Raw genomic sequence first — 20,180 nt, 5'->3', positions numbered from 1 at the left:
CTGACACAACCTCCCCATCCTATCTAGGGATCTAAAGATGGACCGATATCAACCTTGGGGGTCCGGCACTGCCAAGACAAGTGGGGTGACCTGCGAACTCCTACCTACAGCTATACGCCGAGGACAGTAGGCTAGGACTTTTCATGCTTTACAATACATCTTTCCAAACCTAGTCACCATTCGTTGTGGTGTCCAGCCTAGGTCTGGATGAATCGAGACTTGTAAGCACTATAAGCATCCCAAGTCTCTTAGGGTCACATTGTCTTATGGCTCTACTCCTCGGCGAGTTGCATTGAGTGAGTCGTTGATCGATAAATAGTCTGATTGTCCATTCCAGTATAGTATAGATGTATATAGCGTTCACTTGGATCACATCTTCCACTCTTAGGTGTCCACAATCTTGTTTTAGAAACGTTCCTCCTGGTATACTCGACTTTTTGACGACAATATGCAAGTCAATCCTGATAGCGCCGACCTTGAGGACATTAACTCCGTAGATGAATGGACTACACTTTATAGGAAACGAGCTGTCGCGAAGCTCGCAGGAATTCCTCTGGGAACACCCGATGTTCAGGATGCCCTTCTCGAGTATCTTAACACTGACTGCATCTCTCTCATTGATCAGAGAAAACAGTATCTACATGGCAGCAGTGAGTATACTGGTAACAAGATTGCAGCTACGCTTTGTGGCAGTATTCCATTCCTCCGGCCCTGGGCAGTACATGAGCTGGGAACTGACTTCGCAAATATCACCCTCAATGCCTTTGGCTTAGGCGATATAGATAAGCTACAGGAATACCAAAGGTCATTCCAGGAGGCCCACAACTCCAAAGACAAGATAGCCAAGGCCATGGCCGTTACAATAGGTAGGTTAACTGTCACAGAGCTCCTGCGAGACACAGCCGTGGACGTTGGTGTTGAGGCTGTTCACATTCAACCTATGATTGGACAGGCGATATCCATGGGATTTGGGTACCATAGAATGCGCAAAGGAATGCTTAAGATGATGGATGACGCTGCTGCGAAGGCTGTTAAGGTGCATCAGGGCTTGATTATCCCGCATGTCATGCATTCGCTCAAGTATGCCGGTAGTGCAGTCAAGGAGCAAGGGGGGATTTGCAGGCACGTTGGACCTCACATCATCTCGCCACCTACCCCTTCCTGATGCAGTCTCTAGGATAAGCCCAACTTGCGGACGCTGTGATCGATGCGAACGAGGTATGGCCCCCACACGCGCTTAACTGCTCCAGTTCACAGATACGTGGAATTTGTCTGAAGCTAGTTTACATGAGGTCATATTATGAGACACAGCTGACGTTCCGAGCAGCCTTTGACTGGGATGAATGCATCTGGTTGTTTAGGGGCGTTCCGGAGATAGTACTTGGAGCAGTTACATATTGTGAAAGTTGCCAACTTAAGGAAGACCAAGTAGACAGCCCCACAAGTGGCTGGCGCCTTACCTTTATCAATAAGGTTGCCACCGAAGACATGAATCATTGGACGTGCATGAGCCAGGAGTGTAAAAGTGTTTCAAGTGAGTATTATCATTCACGCCTAACATGTACATAGATAAACCGGGGAATCGGGTGCTAACGTATTCTAGACGTGCAATCCTATGATGATGCCCAGTTTGTCTGTCCAGATGGTTCCTCCCGCCGCTGCCTCCCATGTATTCTATCGGACGAGGACCGAGAGTGCCCCCAGTGCAGATTAGAGTACAATGATAAATGGACACCACACCAACTCATACGATCCAGGCAAATGGATCGGGCCTGTAGGCGGCCACTGATTGTTTGCTCTATTTGTCATGAAATTCAGGCCCAGGGAGGTGAGTTCCTTATTTGCGAAGGATGTATGGCGAACGGAGGACGTGCCACCTTCTGTTCCCAGTGTCTGCAGCACGGCCACCACAATCTGCACTTCGATTTATGCAGGTCTAGGAGGCCGGGTACCGTACTTCGAGGGATAACGGTTAGCCTTGTTCCGGAGGCGAACAAAGCAGCCTTTCACTGCTTAGTCTGTCATATCAGTAGGTCCCCAAGCCTCAACCGAGAGCTCCACCAGTACCGAATATCACAACCTCAGATGAACAGGTAAAACCAGAAGCCAATAAAGCTAAGATAACATTATGCAGCATACAGTTCCTCCATCCCCTATGCCCATTGCACGTCGGTCACGGATAACCAATCACTATATATATGCTATGTCTGCTTCTTTACCACCTTCAAAGACACTTCAAAATACTGCTTGGAGAACTCGGTCTTGTCGAACTTCGTCCTCTACCTCTCAGATGTTCCAGAGGAGAAGCAGTTTGGGGCAGATAGTGACGCTGGCGATACCGCGATCATACGTATCCCAGGCCCGTCCTACCTCTCGCAGAGAGCAAGCGAGCAGGAAGGAAAGGCGTTTCTCAGAAGCTGCATGATAGAAACAGTCAACTGGTTAACCAAGTCTCATGTCGGATGCCGCGACGCCGCCCGAATTGGCCTCATGGGACCGGAGTATGTAGATGCAACATATGTGTCCTGGCCTGGTTTGGCTCTGCCGCCTATGAGGGAAGCTGATTTCCACTCCACGAGCCCACCCTCGAATATGGAATATGAGATTCCGCATTACGAGCTTGGGTACTTGGATTGTGGTTTCGGGTCTACAGGCAAAGCATGAACCTTTACCCAACAACTACGGTGTCAGTAAACCTGTATACCGTAGTTTCCCGGGGAAGCCTTCCAACTGAACATGATGGAGTGCCGGGAAATTCTCAGAGTGCAACGGATAGCTGTCCTCATCGTTCCTTTTATCAAGCGAAAAACTCCCACAAAAGTTGGTCATGAGTTTTCCTTATAATGTGATTAGTTCTTGAAGCTTTGGAAGCACCTACTATGGGAGATTGGAAATAAATAGTTCAGTGGCCTAGTCCGCGGTGGCGCGAACGAACTAATAGCCAGTTACCTAGTTATAACGAGATGAATGTAGGCGAATCCTGAACTTTATATGAAAGTGGCAACCTAATCCAACAATAAACACTGCGCCATAGTATATGTTAAGGTCCTAAATACCACATCAGCCTGTAAATATTTGGCTTTTGAAAGATCCAAGAGTACGATAATAAGAACCTTAATGGTATTTTTAACCTCAACTGTTAAGTTGGCATGACTGGTTTTTGGGATTAAACAGGCTTACTTTGAGACTACGATTTCCCGGCGTCTAGTTACTCTTACTGCTCTGTTTCCGTGAACCAACGCCTGTCACCTCTCTTGACAGGGGTAGTGGTACTATCCCAGCATCACTGCTCCGCCCCATGAGTTTAGTTTCCAGCTAAACCACTCAATGTCTGTACCCACAGCTGCGGCTGCGGTCCAGGCCCGGGAACAGCTCCAATAGCAGCATATATAGTACGGTCGTGTTGTCATATCCATTCCTATTTGATAACAGTCACCAGAACAAAGTAGAGATACCAAGGCGACAATTCAATCAGTAAACCTTTTAGGCTGCACCCTCTGAGTTTAATATCCGGTTCCCATGGTGGTATTGGAAGATGGTGGAGTAATCACTTTCTCTTTTTCTTATTTCTGTTAGAATACCGTCTAATCGGTTACTATATCGCGGTATTGGAATATCCATGGTCTGATGGGTCTGCCACCTACTCTGACGGTCTTGTGTCATTACATTTATCTCAGTTTGTGGAAGACAGCCTGCAGCAAAGGCTACCCCAAGTCTGGGTTCGGAAGGTCTAAATGTTGATGGTGTTGAGTTCCAAAGGTTGTTAGCATTCCATCAATCACAATATGCTAGGCAAGACAAGACATATGGGGCTCCTTCGGTATTGGCTTGCTCCCTGACTACTAGGCGTTTTATGGACCAGATGGTGCACCCAATACCCTCACGCGTACCCTCGGGGAGTTCGGATTGAAATGCGCCGGAAGCCAACACATCTTGTATTGATGTGACTATGTCTTGGGCAATTGAAGACATGACTAGCAGAATATCTACCGTAATGGTAATAGCGGAACCCAAAGTCAGCTTAGAGTGAATAACAATTACGCAACCCCGAATATTCCCAGTCCTTATCTTAGTCTAGGGTGAAATACCCAATATGTGTTTCCTTGGACGGCTTCCTGGGAATTTTCTTCTTGTGGAGCGTCCCGGGAGGTGCAGATAGAATACCCTGTATTAGTATGAATGCGTGTGCCATTAGACTGGAAGTATGTAGTCAATTGTATACGGCCGGCGGTTTGGTAGTCAGCGATATATTTACGGGAGCTTTTATAGGACCTTCTAAGCATCGGATAAGGTAGGCTAGTAAGGTGTGACTAAAGAGGCTATTAAAGATGTGAAGAGGTCCATCATTCATACGTTATCTTCCTCATCATTAGGGACATGACATGTATCATAGGCTCCGGCGTTTACCCAGCTAGATTAACCTAGATAAGCCTAATTCATGAGCAGCTAACCTTTACCTCAATAATTCCACCAACGTTCATGTGGTAAATTACTATCGTCTATATGAATACCAAGGCTGGCTATCAGTGGTTAATCATACGAATGCGCGAACATCAGTAACAGTGGACTCTATTACGCTAGCTAATAGTCTTCATTCATCAGGCCAACCGGAATTAATTAGGGTCATGAATAACAAAGACACATGCCAGGCTGGCGCTGAATATAGAGATTGCTTATCTATTTTTAACCAGATGCTAAGGCATAATCGAAACTAGTGAAGGATTAGTTGTGTGGATTTAAGACTATATCGGAAGGGAAGAGCACATTTCAGTGACCTCTTATCGAACTGCCAATCCCGTGAAGTTCTATTATTACCTCTCAATTACCACCTAATTATAGATCAATAAGCTGCTACAATAAGGCCTGAGCGTCAGCCAAACACCCCTTGTCCGGCTTGCTGTCCCCAATGAGAGTAAATATGCCCCATGTGATTCAAGGTCAGGGAACGAAAAATATTTATCTAAAGGGGAACAAAAGGGTGTATATATCATCCAATTATGTACCATAAACAAAGAGCATATATTGTGAAGTCGGTTATTTTGGGTATATTTCATTGGTGACTGTGTTACATCTACTGTATATTTATAGCACACACTTCTCATCAACAAAGCGCTTTCGTCCACCCCTTAGGGTTTCATCTAATGTAAGAACCAAGGCAATATCCAAAATATACCGCTTACGGCAAGACCATGATCTAACGTGTTTCATTTATTACGCGCCATGAGAGGTTAGGAGTAAGAAGTCGGGATTTAGACCGTTGTGTCATATTCCGAAACAATGGCATCCCATTCGGCTGTGCACCTCTAAAAATAAATGGTAAATTCTGCGGCAACAGTAGATACAGCATGTTCTGCCTGTAGTAAAATGGCTTGTCTTTCGATATTTTGTATATCAGGACGTTGTCGTCAAGGTTCAAATATCTAGCCTGGCAATGAGAAAGAGCCTCAACGGTAGCGGTCTACCAAGTTGCCGATATCAAGACCCGCAAAACAGCAGTTATCTTTAATGGTAACGAGCCAATGCCATAAAGAAGCCAAAGAAGGCAGGCTGACACCTTGGTTAGCGAGAATCCATTGTTGGTAGAAGCAATTTTCACATCCACCGCACACTACCCTTCAAGTCCAAGGAACCTTGGCCATAACATACCGCAACTATGGCACCTTCGGACTCTGCAGATCGCCTTTGCCATTGCACCTTCTCCATGCTTCCTGAATCATCGAAGATAGGGATGATTGTCGGTATCCCTTTCGGAGCCATCTTTCTACTTGCTATAGGACTCTATATCGGGTTTGTCTGTCGGCGAAAGAACACAAAACGTCAGAATCCTGTGCTTCCTCGAAGCAGAACACCGGTCAAAATGTTCAGTCGAACCATTAAAGAGAAGTTTCCAGGGTTAGTAGGTGAGCTGCCTGGTACGGATATGTACGCAGCGGCGGGGGTATCTAGTATGAGGAGCCTTTGATCGTCGTGGAATTATTTTATGGTATCAGAGATATACTTCCTGTTGTGTTTAGTCGTTGCGGGCCGTCTTTTAGGGATTCAAGCCCAGGCGATATAACGATTTTCCTTAGCCCTTTACTTTTTCTATTCAAACTTTTCGATTCCTTCTTAGTAACATATTCTAAGTCTTGAATACATTACCTATGTGCTGGGACATCGCCACAGGTATAAAACTACAGTCAAGCACCTTGAGAACACTGATACCTTGTATAGGAGCTTTTCAAGGTCCGTGCAAATGGAATGAAGTGCTCTATGGACGTCTCTGCGTTCCCTCACATTCCATCCAAATTCTCAATTACCTTCCTCATGATCTCTACATAGCCACCCCTTCTCCAACTGATCGAGATCCTCCTTGTCTCCCTCAGCAATTGTCATCAGGGACTCTTTGATAACAGTACTGGCAGAATCTGCTCCGGTTGACCGTATGGGGTGTTAACATGTATTCAAATCATGATATTTCCATACCTCCCCACGTTGACCACTGCATTGAGTGGCTAAGCCAGGCTATAATGTGCTCCTCTGGCAAGAGAGTGAGCAGAGCCTAAAGGCGCATGTTGCTTCACTACACACATGCCGAGATCTTTTGGCTTGATTCGACAATGGGCTCTGGAGCGCCAAGCCCCTTCTTTCAATCCGTCGGTTCCTATATCAAACCCGTTCAGGGGGAAGTCAAGATAGGCTCCAGTTCATATCCGTAAGTGGATCTGTTACGATACGTAGAATAGGTCTGTGCACACATGAAGATGACATTTATGGCTAGCGATAACCCCTGTGCCTTATAGTAACTGTCCTGGGTTCATATTGAGATATTGTCCCTTCATTTTGATACTTGTATTTTTATTATTGTCTTTCGGCCCCTTCAGTATCGTTTATATCGGGACCAACTGTCTATGGCCATTTGGGCAAATTTCGATCATCAACTTCTTCTCCAAGGCAAATTATTCAAGTAAAGAAAGCAATCACAAGCTTCATAATTACCACGCCCCACATCTGCTACCGACTGAAGAGCCTGGAAGAAAAGCAGCCATTGCTAGCACCGGTACGAGCCTTTTGGGCTTCTGAAAATCGGAGAACATTTTCGCAGAGGGTATGAATAAAGAGAGATCTGCATAGTGTAATGTCGCATAATGCTGCGGTCGCCGTCGTAAGTTCTTTCGAACCCAGTATACATCAGTGACGAACTGAAACCTCCTTTCAGTATCATTAGCCGAGGTGAAAGTGACAGCAACATTTGCTTATCCTTTGCAGGTCACTAGCCAAGATGAACCAATAACCTGCGAAGTGCGGTCGAGTGATGGGGGAGAGGAGGGGGGTAGACGGCGGTCTTCGCGATATGTGGAAGCTAGATATTGATTGCTAACAAATACCTTCAGCTCCGGTGGTGGTCGATCATTCCAATTTGATATGCGAGGCTTCGATACATTAGATGCATGTACCCCTCACGATCGCTGAAACACGCGTATTCCAGCCTGAGAAAACCATGCAAATGAATGAAGGGCATCAGAGAGGCGCCGTGGGCCTAATGGAAGTCGGCACACGCAACCCAGTATGAATGGTGTATTCAGGCAAGGCTTGCCCCAGATGTTGGCAGTCGGAACTGGTTTCCTCGGAGCTGAAATGCGACAAAATGCAGCCATGAAGGACCATGTCATCACGTCGACTCTAATCAGGTTACATGCATTCCGGTGGTGTGGCAGACCCTTTCAAACCTGCATGATAGCGCCCAATCAAACATTCCTTGGCAGGATGGTATGCATGAAACAGATCACTCCTTCAATGGTTTGAGGAGCTGAAAGCTCTCAGAAGCAACCCTGATATCATTTGGCAGAGGGATGCGTCGCATAATAGAGTTTCGTGAAAGCTGTCCATGTCTCGCATATTGAGGGGTTTAAATCCTGTAATATGTTGCAAGTTGGGTAGCAATGACAAAAGTACCATGCCTGAAAGTTGATTCGCAGCTGAACTGTGGCATGCATCTGAGTGGGGAAGAGGCCGCCATTCGGTAATAATAAAGGGAAGAGATGAAGCAAGGCCATTCCTGTATGCGTATCTTCAGACGAAGGCCCGAACCGTGCCGTCAGAGTTGTGACCGAATTGCTACCGTTCCCTACCCGCTGGCCGTTAGGGCGCTAAAATATGTAGGGATTACCCAGGTCACGGAGCTGTCCGGTATCCTATGAAAAGTCGAATGAAGGTGATAGTGATAATGGAGAGGCCCCATCTCAACGTAATACAGTATTGGCAGTCTGGTTTGTGGAAGACTCGTGAATCTAGCTCTCCTAACTGAAGGCGCCAAGCTATGCCATGATTCGACGAGGATCAATGGTCTCGATCATCTAGACCTGAATGCGGAAAAGAACCCAACGATTCGGAACTCACGGAACCACGCTCTGGTTTCGCGTGGATTGGTCTCCTGCCTTAAGTCCGGTTATGGAGTGCAAGATATGCATATGGCTTCGAGCCACGTCAATCATTATATGATTTCATGCAAACCCCTCATATCTTCGGGGCAAGGTCAACGTCATCGGCCACATCTTGGTTCACTGGAGAGGCTAGAGGATGAAAGTGATTCAAGTTTGTCTAGTCTAGTGAGGAGGTTTGACTATAAAAGCCCCTAAACAGCCACAGATATAACACTGAATGTTCTATTCCACACAGATCTTCTACTGAACATTTATTCCCCGAACCATTGAGTCACAGATCCAGAGTATTCCTCGAAGCGATGCAGTCAGTCAGGATTATCCCTACCTACATCCAACGGGACCCAGGCGGCCCGGCCACGGGAAGTTCCCTTCACGGCCACGGGCATTGGATGCCTGAGAATGTCGAACTGCGTCGAGCTTGGCTGTCAAGCCTTCTGGACAAAACCAAAGCAGAAATCCCTCGAAGATTGCGGAATGACGAGGTAAACCCAGTTGAGACGTTTCGAAAGCTCATTGAGAACAACTCTTCCCTTTACATGCTCGCCCACTCCATGTTTGAGGAAATCCCCGAAAAGGCGCCGTATGATAGGGACCCGACCACTCTCAAGAAGCAGGTCCGAAACTACAATACCATGCTATACCTCTTCAATACCCTCCTCACTCAGGTGCCCGAGTACTTTTTGAGAGACAACCCAAACATTCCCAGCGGTCTCATCGGGTTTCCATTCAATATCATCGTTGACTGGCCCATGGGTACGCCAAGCGGACGCCAATTCTTCTTGGATACGAGAGTCAATGAGTGTCTCAAGAAGATTTTGAACAAGTGGAATGAGTTCCTCAAAGACCCCAAAGCAGGCGGAGCAGGCAATACGGGTGGCAACCAGGCTCTGATCGATGCTGGATGGAGTTCCCCCCAGGCGATCAAACAGCTGGAGGACAAGGCGAACGAGGCCACCCCTAAGGAGAAGCCAAAGAAGTTCTCGGAAATATTCCAGCATCCTGCTGAAGGCACTACAACCAACTTTTTCAACTATGCTTGCTGGGATGATTTCTTTACTCGCAAGTTCAAGGACGGTGTTCGCCCCGTAGCTAACGCGGCTGTCGTCAACGCCTGTGAATCATTCCCTCTATCGTTCGACACCGATGTCTCGCGCCGCAACACTTTCTGGCTCAAGGGTACCCCATACTCACTTTACGATATGCTCGGAGCCACTCAAGACGACAAGGTCGCGTCCTACGTTGACAGCTTCGTCGGCGGCTCCGTCTATCAAGCCTTCCTGAGTGCCGACTCCTATCACTGCTGGAATGCCCCAGTTACCGGCGTGGTCAAATATCGCAGCTTGATTGATGGAACATACTTTGCTGAAACAGCTGCTGCCGGATTCGGAGGGTCGAACGGTCCTGACCCAGCTGGTCCAGACGTCTCTCAGCGATATATCACCCATATCGCGGCACGTGGTGTCCTCATCGTTGACACTAATGTTCAGGGCGGTGCCAATATTGGGCTGGTTGGTTTTGTGCCCGTTGGAATGTCCGAGGTATCTACCTGTGACTGGTTCGAAAATACAGCAGAAGGAAAGACTATCAAGCAAGGAGATGTCATTGGGGCTTTCCATAGTGGTGGATCTACTCACTGCCTTATTTTCCAGCGTGACGCTGTCAAAAAGCTGGAATTCATTCCTAAGGCACAGTACCCTGAGATCGCAACAACCAATTTGGCTGTCAACAGCGAATTGGCTAAACTCACCGCTTGAGGTACTCCGCTTCACTTTGGTTGAATTGTCCCAGGGGCATAGGTCTAGGAGACGTGACTGTGCTTCTAGCTTTAGGTATTCTGCTGCCACCGTCCAGGTGAAATAAAGCTACCAATTCATTCCTTTGGGTCTTAGCTTCATGCTAACTATTGACCGAATGACGAGACTTGTTGATGTCCGGTGTCCTTTAGTCTTAAAAAGGTTGTTTAGACAACAAAACCAACAGATGTATGTCTCATTATCAAGTGTTCAGGACCAAAATATTTTCCACTGCCGTAGGACATCCCATAGGAAGCCCGATTATGCAGAATAGGATACTGCCACTAATGGTCCCACACCAGAACAGGTTTCACTGTATTCCCATCCTTCATGCCCTTCAGTGCTTGTTCATAATCGGTAGCCTAAGAAATTCAAAGATGTCAGTAGGCACCAGGGGTGTTGCTCCAATTCCTGATGAATAAGGCGAACAAACATTAAAGTACTGAACTAACTGGTCGACTGGAAAGCGACCTTCGCGATACCATTGAATCATTTGCGGAATTGCCTTTGTTGCCGTCAGACTTGCAATTGCAATACATTAAATCGTTGAAGGACAGGGCCATCGAACCTTGCCGGGAATACAATCACCTTCAATGCAGCCCATTATCGATCGGCCGGACTATCATTGACAAAATGAAAATGGTTAACGCTGAACGTATTTGAATCCAGGATCATTGTCACTCACGTTTACATGCTGCCCGACATCGACATTGAGCCCATAGCCTAACGGAGCGACTCCAATAAGCACCAGCTTGCCTCTTTTCCGTGTAGATTGGAGACCTTCTTCGATCAAAGTAGGAACGCCTGTGGTATCGATAACAATTGAAGCACCCGAGGGAAAGAATTGGCAAACGGCATCCTTTAGGCCTGTACTATCCAATGTTCCTGTGTTAATGGTATGCGATGCGCCTAGACGTTTCGCGTGTTCGAGTCGCGCCTCAACCTTATCGACAACAATTATTGCCTTGCATTCACGGATTTTGGCGGTCTATCAATGTTGTGGTCAGTTTAACGATTTCACCCATCACCGGACCGAGCAAGCCATACCATAAGGGCCCCCATTCCAACAGCACCCAACCCCAATATCATCACGATATCATCCGGGCCAGCATTTGAAGTGTTCAGGATAGCGCCCATTCCAGTTTGAAATCCACATCCCAGTGGCGCAAAGAGCTTGAGCTCGTCTGCACGCCTGAGCATATCTTTGACGTTGACAACGCTGGCTTCCCTGACTATACTATGTCGGGCAAAGCTAGATTGACCAAAGTATTTGGACCAGGGCTCTTCTCCAGCTTTACGGATTTTCATTCCACCCTGGTGTCCAACGTAATTTTCCTTGGCAAACACGTCGCAGTATGCGGGATGTGCGGTCTGACATGATTCACAGGATGAACAGGAGTAGTAGGAGAGTAAGACTGGATCTCCGACCTCGACGGACTTCACATTTTGGCCGAGTGCTCGTACAATACCGCCACCTGTGGCTATTCAGCATATATGAAACCACGATCCGCTTCTCTATTCATGTTGTTGATGTTGTAGTGTATACAACGGCAGGAATGTGCTGATAATGAAGTACCTTCGTGTCCCAGTATCTTTGGATACTGGATTCCAATACTTCCAGATGGTACAGATGATAGAACTATATCTGTATGGCAGATACCTGTCGCGCGCATTTCCACAAGAATTTCTCCTTCACCCGGCGTGTATACCTCGACATCTTCCAAGGCCCAATTTATGCTCAGTGGCTGCTCGGGCTCGCGAGCAACGATGGCGGTTGTGGTAATCATACTTTATTGGGAGAAAAGAATTGCCTTGCAGTAACCGGGGATCAGAGAGGTCAGAATAGTTTGAGTATTCCATCTTACCGCAGTGGGGACCAGAGTCCGGTAAATACAACTAGAATTCGTCTTGCATGCTGCTGAACACATTAACGTTTCGTCTTGGTGCGGGGCCTGGTGGGAGATGTTTTGATGAAGCGTATCTTTCTGCCTCGGGCCGATGCCTAGGCTATGCGAAATTATCCACCCCAAATAAGGCGCAAGTCGCCGTACATCCGGTGGTTTATGCCTTTGATAACTTCGCATTCTATTGTGACCAGGAGGTTTCTGAATTAATTATAACATCTAGTTCTTGTACATCTCAGATGGTACGCGCTACATCGTTCATTTTGAGTCTTCGTCGTGCCATACCCAGAATATATATCTCTTGGCGGAGTTTGTGCAGTTGAATGAACACTGGTTATGCTTGATACAGAGACTAATCTGGAAGAATATGGCATGAAGGAAAGAACAATTCCTTCCATAAACTTACAGGAATGTGTCAACTGATTAAATTTGGTTTATGTTTTGTTATGTCTTGGGACGAGAAGGGTAACTCCTGGGCTCTCACATATTTAGACATTCCCTAATCTGCTACAGCAAAAATGTAAAGAAATCCTGATGTGAATGAGTTTCTGAGATATTGAATAGTTTTACGAAAACGCAGTAGCCCCACTATGAAGAAAGACCTTTATTATCCACCAATACTACACAAATTTCTCTCACGGAATACCAACTTCAGAGGGGCGGTAACCAGAGTAAAAGTATCTCGTTTACCATTCAGGAAGTCCTCAGTGGTTTGCCCTTGAGCAAATTCAACATGATATCTCGTTAGAATCTCGGCAGTCACACGGCGGAGCTCCATCAGGGCAAGTTGCTTCCCAACGCAGGAATAGGGGCCTAAGCAGATGCATTAGTATCGTCGAGAAAGGCATTCTTGGAATGTGGCTTTATAATGAGCTCGAATCTCCAGAACATACCGGCATTGAATGGGATGAAGACGGATGCATCTTTTACTAGTTCCGGCTGGGTCATCCACCTCTCTGGAAGAAACTCATTAGGCCGGACAAAGGCTCGTTCGTCTATGAAGCGTGAGCATCACTCTGTATTGGTTACATTATTTTTGGCTTAACAACATACCTCGGAACAGTGTGTGTGTCGGAATGCATACCATCACGTCACCAGGAATGTACTTATTACCAATCTGGAGACCCTCCGGAGGCGTCATTCGTTGGGTGCCAGATGGTACGGCAGGATGCAATCTCAGTGTCTCATTGATAAGGGCATCCAGTAATTTGACACCTGTCAGCTTCTCCTGGGTTAAATCAGGCAATGCGTCTAGTTCTTCCTGGAGCTTTGTTTGCCACGTGTGGTCGGCGGCGAGATGGAAGAACAGACTCGTCAAGGTGGCAGCAGTAGTATCACTACCGACGTTAATTCATTGTGTATTGATCAATACTCGCGCCTGTGAGAACCTCTGCTTACCTTCCTGCAACGATAATCAAGTAAGCGTCACCGTGTAGGTCAAGGTGATCCTGCTTTGTCTTGGGGCCGTTCTGATAAGCATCAAGGATCCAAGAAAACACATCAGGACGATCTGGATTATTCTGTTGAGCTTAAGTCAGTGTTGCCTTTTCCATAGATTCTACTTCGGGCGCCTCTTCATACCATAATTCTTTCCTCCACTCTGCCTCCAACCCAGTTCCAAAATTTGAGATAGTCAGAATTGAGGATAGGGATTCTTTTGAAAAACGGAAACAGCCATGTCAGGTGACTAAACAGCCCAATACTCTTCATATCTGCATGTAACTGCGTCGAAAAGTATGTATCTTTCCCGCCAACCAGCATGTTAAAGGAATTCCCAAACGACAGATCGCCCATGACATCGAAGCTGTAGTAATTAAACCACTTCGACATATCCATTGGCTTGCCAAGATTCTTCCGGACGGTGTCGAGAAGCTGCTCGGCGTAATGAGAAACACGTGGTTCATAATCGCGCAGTGCTAAAGTAACATGACGGTTAGAGAAGAGAGAGGCTGTGGTGATATGGCATATTAACACACCCTTGGAACTAAAGCCTTGATCCCACACCTTCCTACGGCGGGAGTGTTCCTTTTTGTCTCTCGACATCTGGAGAGATACTCGGGGCTCCAAAACGGTATACCATGGTCCTTTGCTCACTTTCGCCTGGCCGCTGTAAAGTGTCTTTACTGCTCTAGGATCGGCAATGGAGAGCTCAGTGGGGCCTAACAATATACCAGGGAAATTAGTTAGACGGGCAGTGAGTAACTAGCCAGAAGAAGAATCACCTAGTCGAACATAGTCGCCATATTGTTGATGCAGCTTTTGAACCTCCTCGTAGAGATGCAGATTCTTAGCAGAGAGTGAAGTGACGTAGAAATTTGAAAGTCTGGCGAGGAATGGTCCAGGATATCCACAAAGACGATGCCAAAAAGCGCGATAAAAGAGCAAACTAGCGTAGACTCCAAGAATGTGATATACAGTGACTGTAGCTGCCCATTTCGGAGGCGCATCAATCGAGAAACTGTCCAGTAAAGCTGCACGTTCCGCATAGAAGAGGATTGCGCTAAGTAAGATATATGTTCTCACGATACTAGGCGCTTTAACATCCCATTCGCCAACTCGATAAAGGAGAAGGTGCGTGGCCACGCCGCTAGCGATTGCCAAAACCCGCAGCGTATCCATTCGGACAATAGATGGATCAGACTAGGTGCGTTGGGTAAAGGCGTATTCCTACTACTGTATGTGTTGTTCCCATGCTCTGTCTAATAAAGGCTCCTATAATGACAGCGGCGGCTATTTTCCAAGCTTGAGAACTCTCTTGTCACCTTTGAACGAATGAGGAGCTGGTCTTTGGAAGGTTGTGGATAACCGAGGCCCGGCCCACGACGTCAAGTGCGGGCACCCAATCCTTTCGTCAGGTTTATGCCCTTCTTATGCAGCTTGTCCTTGGCTCGGATGACCGGGATTACATTTGCACCGACAATCAGCGTCGTTCATAGCCTGCTATGTTTGGATGGATCGACGACCGTCTTTTCTGACCATAAATTACCTTTACCCCACAGTTTAGTAGCAATTTTAGAGTTAAACGACCGGGACTGCGGGGAAAGAAGGACACCGATCAGAACTCATGAATGTCCCCATGATGCTAGTGGCACCCGACCTCACACGCAGAAGCGTCAGGGCATATCGGTTACAGTCTTAACCATGAGCACACATATATCAGCTAATCCACGTCAGCAGATGGTCGATGGGTCTGCAGATGGGATCCATGGACAAAGAGCGCGGCGAACGCGTCGGGCGCCACTGGCATGCCAGCATTGTCGACGTAGGAAGGTCCGTTGTAACCTGGCGATAGAAGGGCCACCATGTGTCAACTGCCGCCTGGACGGCTGGAGCTGCGTTCTCCCTCCAAGAAAACTGCCTCGCTGCCTTGCACCAAAGCGAAAGGGTGACGACGATCACCCGCCGGAGAGTAGGGGTGAAGATTGTCCCCAGGATCCAAACGACGCTAAGGAACAGAGGGAGAATAATAACGCAGCTTGCCTGAAGCCGGCGCACCGTCAAATAAAAAATTCCGGTATAGCTTCATTGCCCGACAGACACTATCAGTGCTGTAGTATAGCTGCTCACCCATCGCAGGTGCCAGAGCTTCAATATCTTCGACGTTGGTCCCTTTCGCATACTACCCCTACCTAAATGTCCCCAATCTCGATCGTCTACCAGCATCAGATATTGCCTACCTGGATTCCCAGAAGTGTTTCAGTGTGCCGTCGGGTGAATTTCTCGAGACCCTTATTTCGCACTACTTTCTTTATGTGCATCCATGCTTACCCGTTATCAATGAGGCCGAATTCTGGCCTGTATTTCGACAGCGAGAACGAGGCAAGACCTTTTCCTTGCTCCTCTTCCAGACGATGTTATTTGTCGCAACCAGCGTATGGCTTCCTTCGCAACCACATATCCTTTAACTAACAATACCACAGTATCTCCCTGTGGAGTACGTGAAAAGAAGCGGTGCACAATCAATAATTGCTCTCCGAGATACTTTCTACAAGCGCGCCAAGGTACCAGCACCCACTGTATTCCCATGTCCCCACAGCTGGCGCTGAAAGATGGTCTAAAAATATGACTAGTTGATTTATGATTTCAGCCTCGAGGATGATCAGCTTCGCCTTTGTCAAGCTGCAATTCTGCTCACGTACCGGTGCTCTAGCATAGATCAACTCAGCAACACGACGTGGCTAGCGCTTGGAATCCAGCACGCGCGTGCAGTGAAGGCCCATGTCTATCATCGTTACCCTGATAATGAGAGAGCTACCCGTGTTACGCTTAAACGTCTTTGGTGGTGCTTAATCATTCGTGATAGGCTGCTCTCTTTAGGAGTGCGGCGGGCTGTACAAATCCTCCCAGATCACTTTGACGTCGCGTCGCATTCCCCCCTCACGTGCGAAGACCTGGAAGATGAGGTCCATGCCTCGGAGGTCTACGACGCTACAACGAAGAAAAGGCTGCTTGACATACTCACCAGCCAGTGCCACTTGGCTGTAGCGATGACGTTGCTCCTCATGACGGTCTATCCTCCAGGTGGCCCCCTAACCTTTGGAGAAGACTCAACCCTAATCTTGGCTCGAACGGATGACCTCAAGGAGCGTCTTCAATTCTGGGAATCAAACCACATGATTCAGGTCTCGCCATCAGATTGCCAGTGGCACCGATCCGTTGCCTTCTATTGTCAGTTGATATCTTTATACTACCAGTAAGCACTACTCCCCGTTGACGATAGTTGCTGGGCTAATCTGTGTTCCTTTTCTCTTCACCAGGTCCGCTCGGCTAGTACTCTATCATTACATATCCTTTTGCCTCTCTGTTCAAAATGACCGGGAGTCTACTGCTCATGATCTTGAATCCCAGGAGCTGCACTTAATGGATGCTCTCACAACAATGAATCAGAGAGTCAAAAGATTTGTGATCGACGGCACCGCAGGTCAGCTGCCAATCGGCGTTGTCGCATACACCGTTGCGCCTCAAATACTGCTAAATATCAATCTTCGACTGAGTCGGAACGATATAGACCGACACCGCCAAGAGCATCTTCTTCGATTTTACACTGAGATTTCCCGTCTGTACTCAATACGTTACGATGTGGCCTATATTTCGTCCTGGATTCGACATATAGTACAGCTGTTCGATTTGTCCGTATCCCGCTGCGGCCTTGGCCCCGCGAGACAGCAAAGCCAGCTTTCCGATGAACCATCTCAAACACCTGTGGCTACCACCAATCGATACTCTAAGGGAGGGTTGTCTGAGCTCCTTAGAACCAAACCATCCGTCTATTTTGAGCTTGTTGCTGTTGTGGATTATTCTATGTCGACCGGCCGCGGCGCCCTAGAAGCCCCTAGTTCCTTTACCATCCTGCCGTCGTTCCTCCGATATAAGGATCCTAACCCACCGATATCGTCCCCTATCGAAGATTCGAGTACCCATGAACCGGCAGATGATGAGCCTCTATCGTGTTCAGAAATGGCAAATTTGCAGGGGGTTATATCTGGAGAGTGCGACTTCTTCCCATTAGATGGAATGTGCCCAGCTCGAGCCTCGACTGCGAGTCCTGCAATGATGCCTTCCGATAATGAGGGTATACAGATGAACAACACTCCATTCGTTCATGAAAGCTCGTCGTTTGCCGACAATATTTGGCGCGATCTGGGCTTATGTGGGGAGTAACAAAACGTGGGTGGACAGCCAAATGTAATTTGTAGCGATATCTATTTCTTGTTTCCAATGTAAATGTTTACTTGATATAATTCTTACCTTATTCTAATTTATTCGTACCGGGTAAAACCTGCAACAAGCAAAATTGGAAAAGGAGAGCAATTCCCATCCACTAATTGACAATCTGCCCTTGTGGTAAATACGTCCAGTTACCAACGGCCACCTCAAACTCTCCATTCACACTGCCGTCTCTACCATTCGTCGTTGCATAAGGTCCAAGTAACGTCCCCGTGAAGCCCGCACTTAACTGGTCTCCACGCGCGACGCCGTATGTCTGCATGAGATGCCTAGTGTCGCTTGGTCCCGCGGCAAATGAGTAATGTGTGCAGTTAAACGCCTTGATTTTTAGGGTGATCGGTGAATCGATAGACATATACGGTGGGAATGGGAACAGCGTCTCGGGGACAGCATAGCCCGACATTCCACGGAAACGGAAAAATGGTGCGAGGTCAGTGGTCGTGTCAGTATTGTTTCCTTGTGGAAGAAGTACGATGCCTAGGTCGATATGGTACGCTTCTGTTAGGAAGATGCTGACCCCCGCCTCATCTTCCTGGTTTCGCAGACTGGAAGCGTTGATGTCTAGCTGATATGTGAATAGACTATCTGTCTGTCGTCGGCTAATGAATGTCTGGCCCTCACCGTCTGTGGATAGTCCATCGGTGGAGGTTAGATTGAGTACTGAGGAACGAAGTAGCAGCGAATTCTCATATCCTGGCGGTGATACGAGGTAGGTATCGGGGGTGGGTAGTCGCCAATGTATCAGATGTAATGGCGATATCGAATTCGGCGAGAACGTTAGATGATCTGGGCTATCGACATAAGGTCCCTCGCCGCCAGAGACAAGGACGGGGTCTGAAGGGAGTTCCCATCCGTTGGTGATCCCACTGACATTTTCAAAGATTGGCCACTCGCCCTTTGCCCAAGTAACCGGGGTTAGCACCGTCTCTCTTCCCATGGGATAATTCTTAAAATCCGGCCCCGAGCGCGATGATAAGGCGACTGCCCACCAGCTACCATGCACATCCTGAAACAGATCGGCGTGACCCACGGCCTGGAAAAAAGCAGTGGTATTGGCGTTAGTGAGTACGGGATTATGAGGCGCAGGGTCATAAGGTCCGCTGATATTCCTGGATCGTGCCATGGTGACCATATGCCCTTCTCCTGTGCCGCCTTCGGCGAGCAGCAGGTAGTAATAATCATCTTTCTTGTATAGATGCGGACCCTCTGGTGCTAAACCTCCTGTGCCATTCCAGGGATTCAACCAAGTTCCTGTTTCGCCTGTCTGCAAGTCAATCGTGGCAGTTTGTATCCCAGGCCAGACTTTGTATTCATGACTTCCCGTTACATAGACCTGTCCATCATCATCCCAAAATAAGGAGGTATCGTAGCCACCAAAGTCGAAATGCACGGGATCCGTCCAGCTGTCTGATTCGAACGGATCGTCTGTGCTGATCACAAAATTGTCCCAACGCGATTCATTGTCGGCAGCCAAATTATCAAAGACAAGAGTCGCACTAATCCAAAATCTACCTTTCCCACGATCGCTGCTGTTCATAGTACTGTCGCTGCTGCCTTCATGGTACCTAAGTGTCGGCGCCCATATGCCACTCGTATCCTTGACTGTAGTCGCCAACTTGGGCAGCATCTCTGGCCGCGAGATAGCATTTCCAATCAGCTTCCAATTCCGCAAGTCTTTGGAGGCGTGAATGGGTATCCCGGGAAAGACATTAAAGCTGCTTGAGGCGCAGAAGTAGGTATTGTCCCACGATGGAACAAATATACAACTGGGATCGGGATGGAAGCCGGGTAGAATAGGGTTGGTGTATGTGCTGTTCTGGTGATGGGCATTTCCCAAGGCCGGACTACCCAACAATAGGCATGCCAACAATATTGCTGCCATGTTTAGGTGCAATGAGAAGTATGATACGAAATCAGGAGGACATGAGATGGGGGTTGAGAATTGTTCGAATCAACCTAGTTGCATATTCTCATATTCTCCTCTACGGTTGGTGGACTATTTTCTTTCCCAAGAAAGGATATGTTGTCCAAGGTCATGCACCAAACTTGTTCTCCAAGGGTTAGTAGCTTAGCTACGCATTTGAGGTGCTTAGAGTACCCTATTCTAGCTTATATGCTCTAAGAACTGCCTGTTTGAGTCAGCTCTATGCCTCTTAAGCAAAATTGCGGGGTAGATCTCCATTTATCCAGGAAGGATCTGAAGGCGATGCCCGGTAGTAGCAGGCTTAATCATGCAAAGATATCTGAACATTAATTATTGGTGGGAAATTCCCCATTAGCGCATGTACTAATTAGTCCAGGAAAAATGCTGAAACCGCCGTTCGCTTCGGCGT

General features: G+C 47.5%; 7 protein-coding genes across 7 annotated transcripts; 3 read left to right on the top strand and 4 right to left on the bottom strand.

Annotated features, from left to right (window-relative positions):
- Positions 1-448: 448 nt before the first annotated feature.
- BDV38DRAFT_285114 (uncharacterized protein) lies at positions 449-2,664 on the top strand (the record flags this gene model as incomplete). Its single annotated transcript, XM_032060418.1, has 2 exons — positions 449-1,080; positions 2,142-2,664. The coding sequence occupies 2 exons, from the start codon at positions 449-451 to the stop codon at positions 2,662-2,664; spliced, it is 1,155 nt and encodes a 384-aa protein (XP_031911350.1).
- Positions 2,665-8,695: 6,031 nt separating this feature from the next.
- Positions 8,696-10,292, top strand: BDV38DRAFT_142480 (phosphatidylserine decarboxylase family protein). Its single transcript, XM_032051462.1, has one exon. It carries the CDS (start codon positions 8,723-8,725, stop codon positions 10,175-10,177), a length of 1,455 nt encoding a protein of 484 aa, XP_031911349.1. The 5' UTR covers positions 8,696-8,722; the 3' UTR covers positions 10,178-10,292.
- Positions 10,293-10,658: 366 nt separating this feature from the next.
- BDV38DRAFT_252936 (uncharacterized protein) lies at positions 10,659-11,503 on the bottom strand. The gene is made up of 3 exons (XM_032055195.1): positions 11,264-11,503; positions 10,785-11,204; positions 10,659-10,721 (listed from the first exon to the last, which is right to left on the bottom strand). The coding sequence occupies exons 1-2, from the start codon at positions 11,414-11,416 to the stop codon at positions 10,860-10,862; spliced, it is 498 nt and encodes a 165-aa protein (XP_031911348.1). The 5' UTR covers positions 11,417-11,503; the 3' UTR covers positions 10,659-10,721; positions 10,785-10,859.
- Positions 11,504-11,518: 15 nt separating this feature from the next.
- On the bottom strand, positions 11,519-12,308 carry BDV38DRAFT_252935 (chaperonin 10-like protein). Its single transcript, XM_032055194.1, has one exon. It carries the CDS (start codon positions 12,001-12,003, stop codon positions 11,698-11,700), a length of 306 nt encoding a protein of 101 aa, XP_031911347.1. The 5' UTR covers positions 12,004-12,308; the 3' UTR covers positions 11,519-11,697.
- Positions 12,234-14,739, bottom strand: BDV38DRAFT_272965 (cytochrome P450; the record flags this gene model as incomplete). The annotated part of the gene is made up of 7 exons (XM_032057587.1): positions 12,234-12,301; positions 12,811-12,933; positions 13,014-13,115; positions 13,174-13,457; positions 13,519-13,640; positions 13,702-14,036; positions 14,343-14,739. 7 exons carry the CDS (start codon positions 14,737-14,739, stop codon positions 12,234-12,236), a joined length of 1,431 nt encoding a protein of 476 aa, XP_031911346.1.
- Positions 14,740-15,261: 522 nt separating this feature from the next.
- Positions 15,262-17,781, top strand: BDV38DRAFT_285110 (transcription factor domain-containing protein; the record flags this gene model as incomplete). The annotated part of the gene is made up of 5 exons (XM_032060417.1): positions 15,262-15,634; positions 15,697-15,992; positions 16,041-16,136; positions 16,191-16,813; positions 16,878-17,781. 5 exons carry the CDS (start codon positions 15,262-15,264, stop codon positions 17,779-17,781), a joined length of 2,292 nt encoding a protein of 763 aa, XP_031911345.1.
- A 34-nt stretch (positions 17,782-17,815) lies between these two features.
- On the bottom strand, positions 17,816-19,729 carry BDV38DRAFT_294769 (glycosyl hydrolase; the record flags this gene model as incomplete). The annotated part of the gene is made up of 1 exon (XM_032062564.1): positions 17,816-19,729. One exon carries the CDS (start codon positions 19,727-19,729, stop codon positions 17,942-17,944), a length of 1,788 nt encoding a protein of 595 aa, XP_031911344.1. The 3' UTR covers positions 17,816-17,941.
- Positions 19,730-20,180: the final 451 nt, after the last annotated feature.

Source organism: Aspergillus pseudotamarii, assembly GCF_009193445.1.
Source record: "Aspergillus pseudotamarii strain CBS 117625 unplaced genomic scaffold BDV38scaffold_45, whole genome shotgun sequence".
Taxonomy (NCBI): domain Eukaryota; kingdom Fungi; phylum Ascomycota; class Eurotiomycetes; order Eurotiales; family Aspergillaceae; genus Aspergillus; species Aspergillus pseudotamarii.
This window is presented reverse-complemented; position numbering and strand designations above follow the sequence as displayed.

What these genes read in the sequence shown, in the direction of transcription:
- BDV38DRAFT_142480 (XM_032051462.1), top strand. Translation starts at nt 8,723, where the DNA reads ATGCAGTCAGTCAGGATTATCCCTACCTACATCCAACGGGACCCAGGC.
- BDV38DRAFT_252935 (XM_032055194.1), bottom strand. Translation starts at nt 12,003, where the DNA reads ATGATTACCACAACCGCCATCGTTGCTCGCGAGCCCGAGCAGCCACTG.
- BDV38DRAFT_252936 (XM_032055195.1), bottom strand. Translation starts at nt 11,416, where the DNA reads ATGCTCAGGCGTGCAGACGAGCTCAAGCTCTTTGCGCCACTGGGATGT. An exon ending in TTGGAATGGGGGCCCTTATG is followed by an intron (nt 11,205 to 11,263) that starts GTATGGCTTGCT and finishes CAACATTGATAG; the next exon opens with ACCGCCAAAATCCGTGAATG.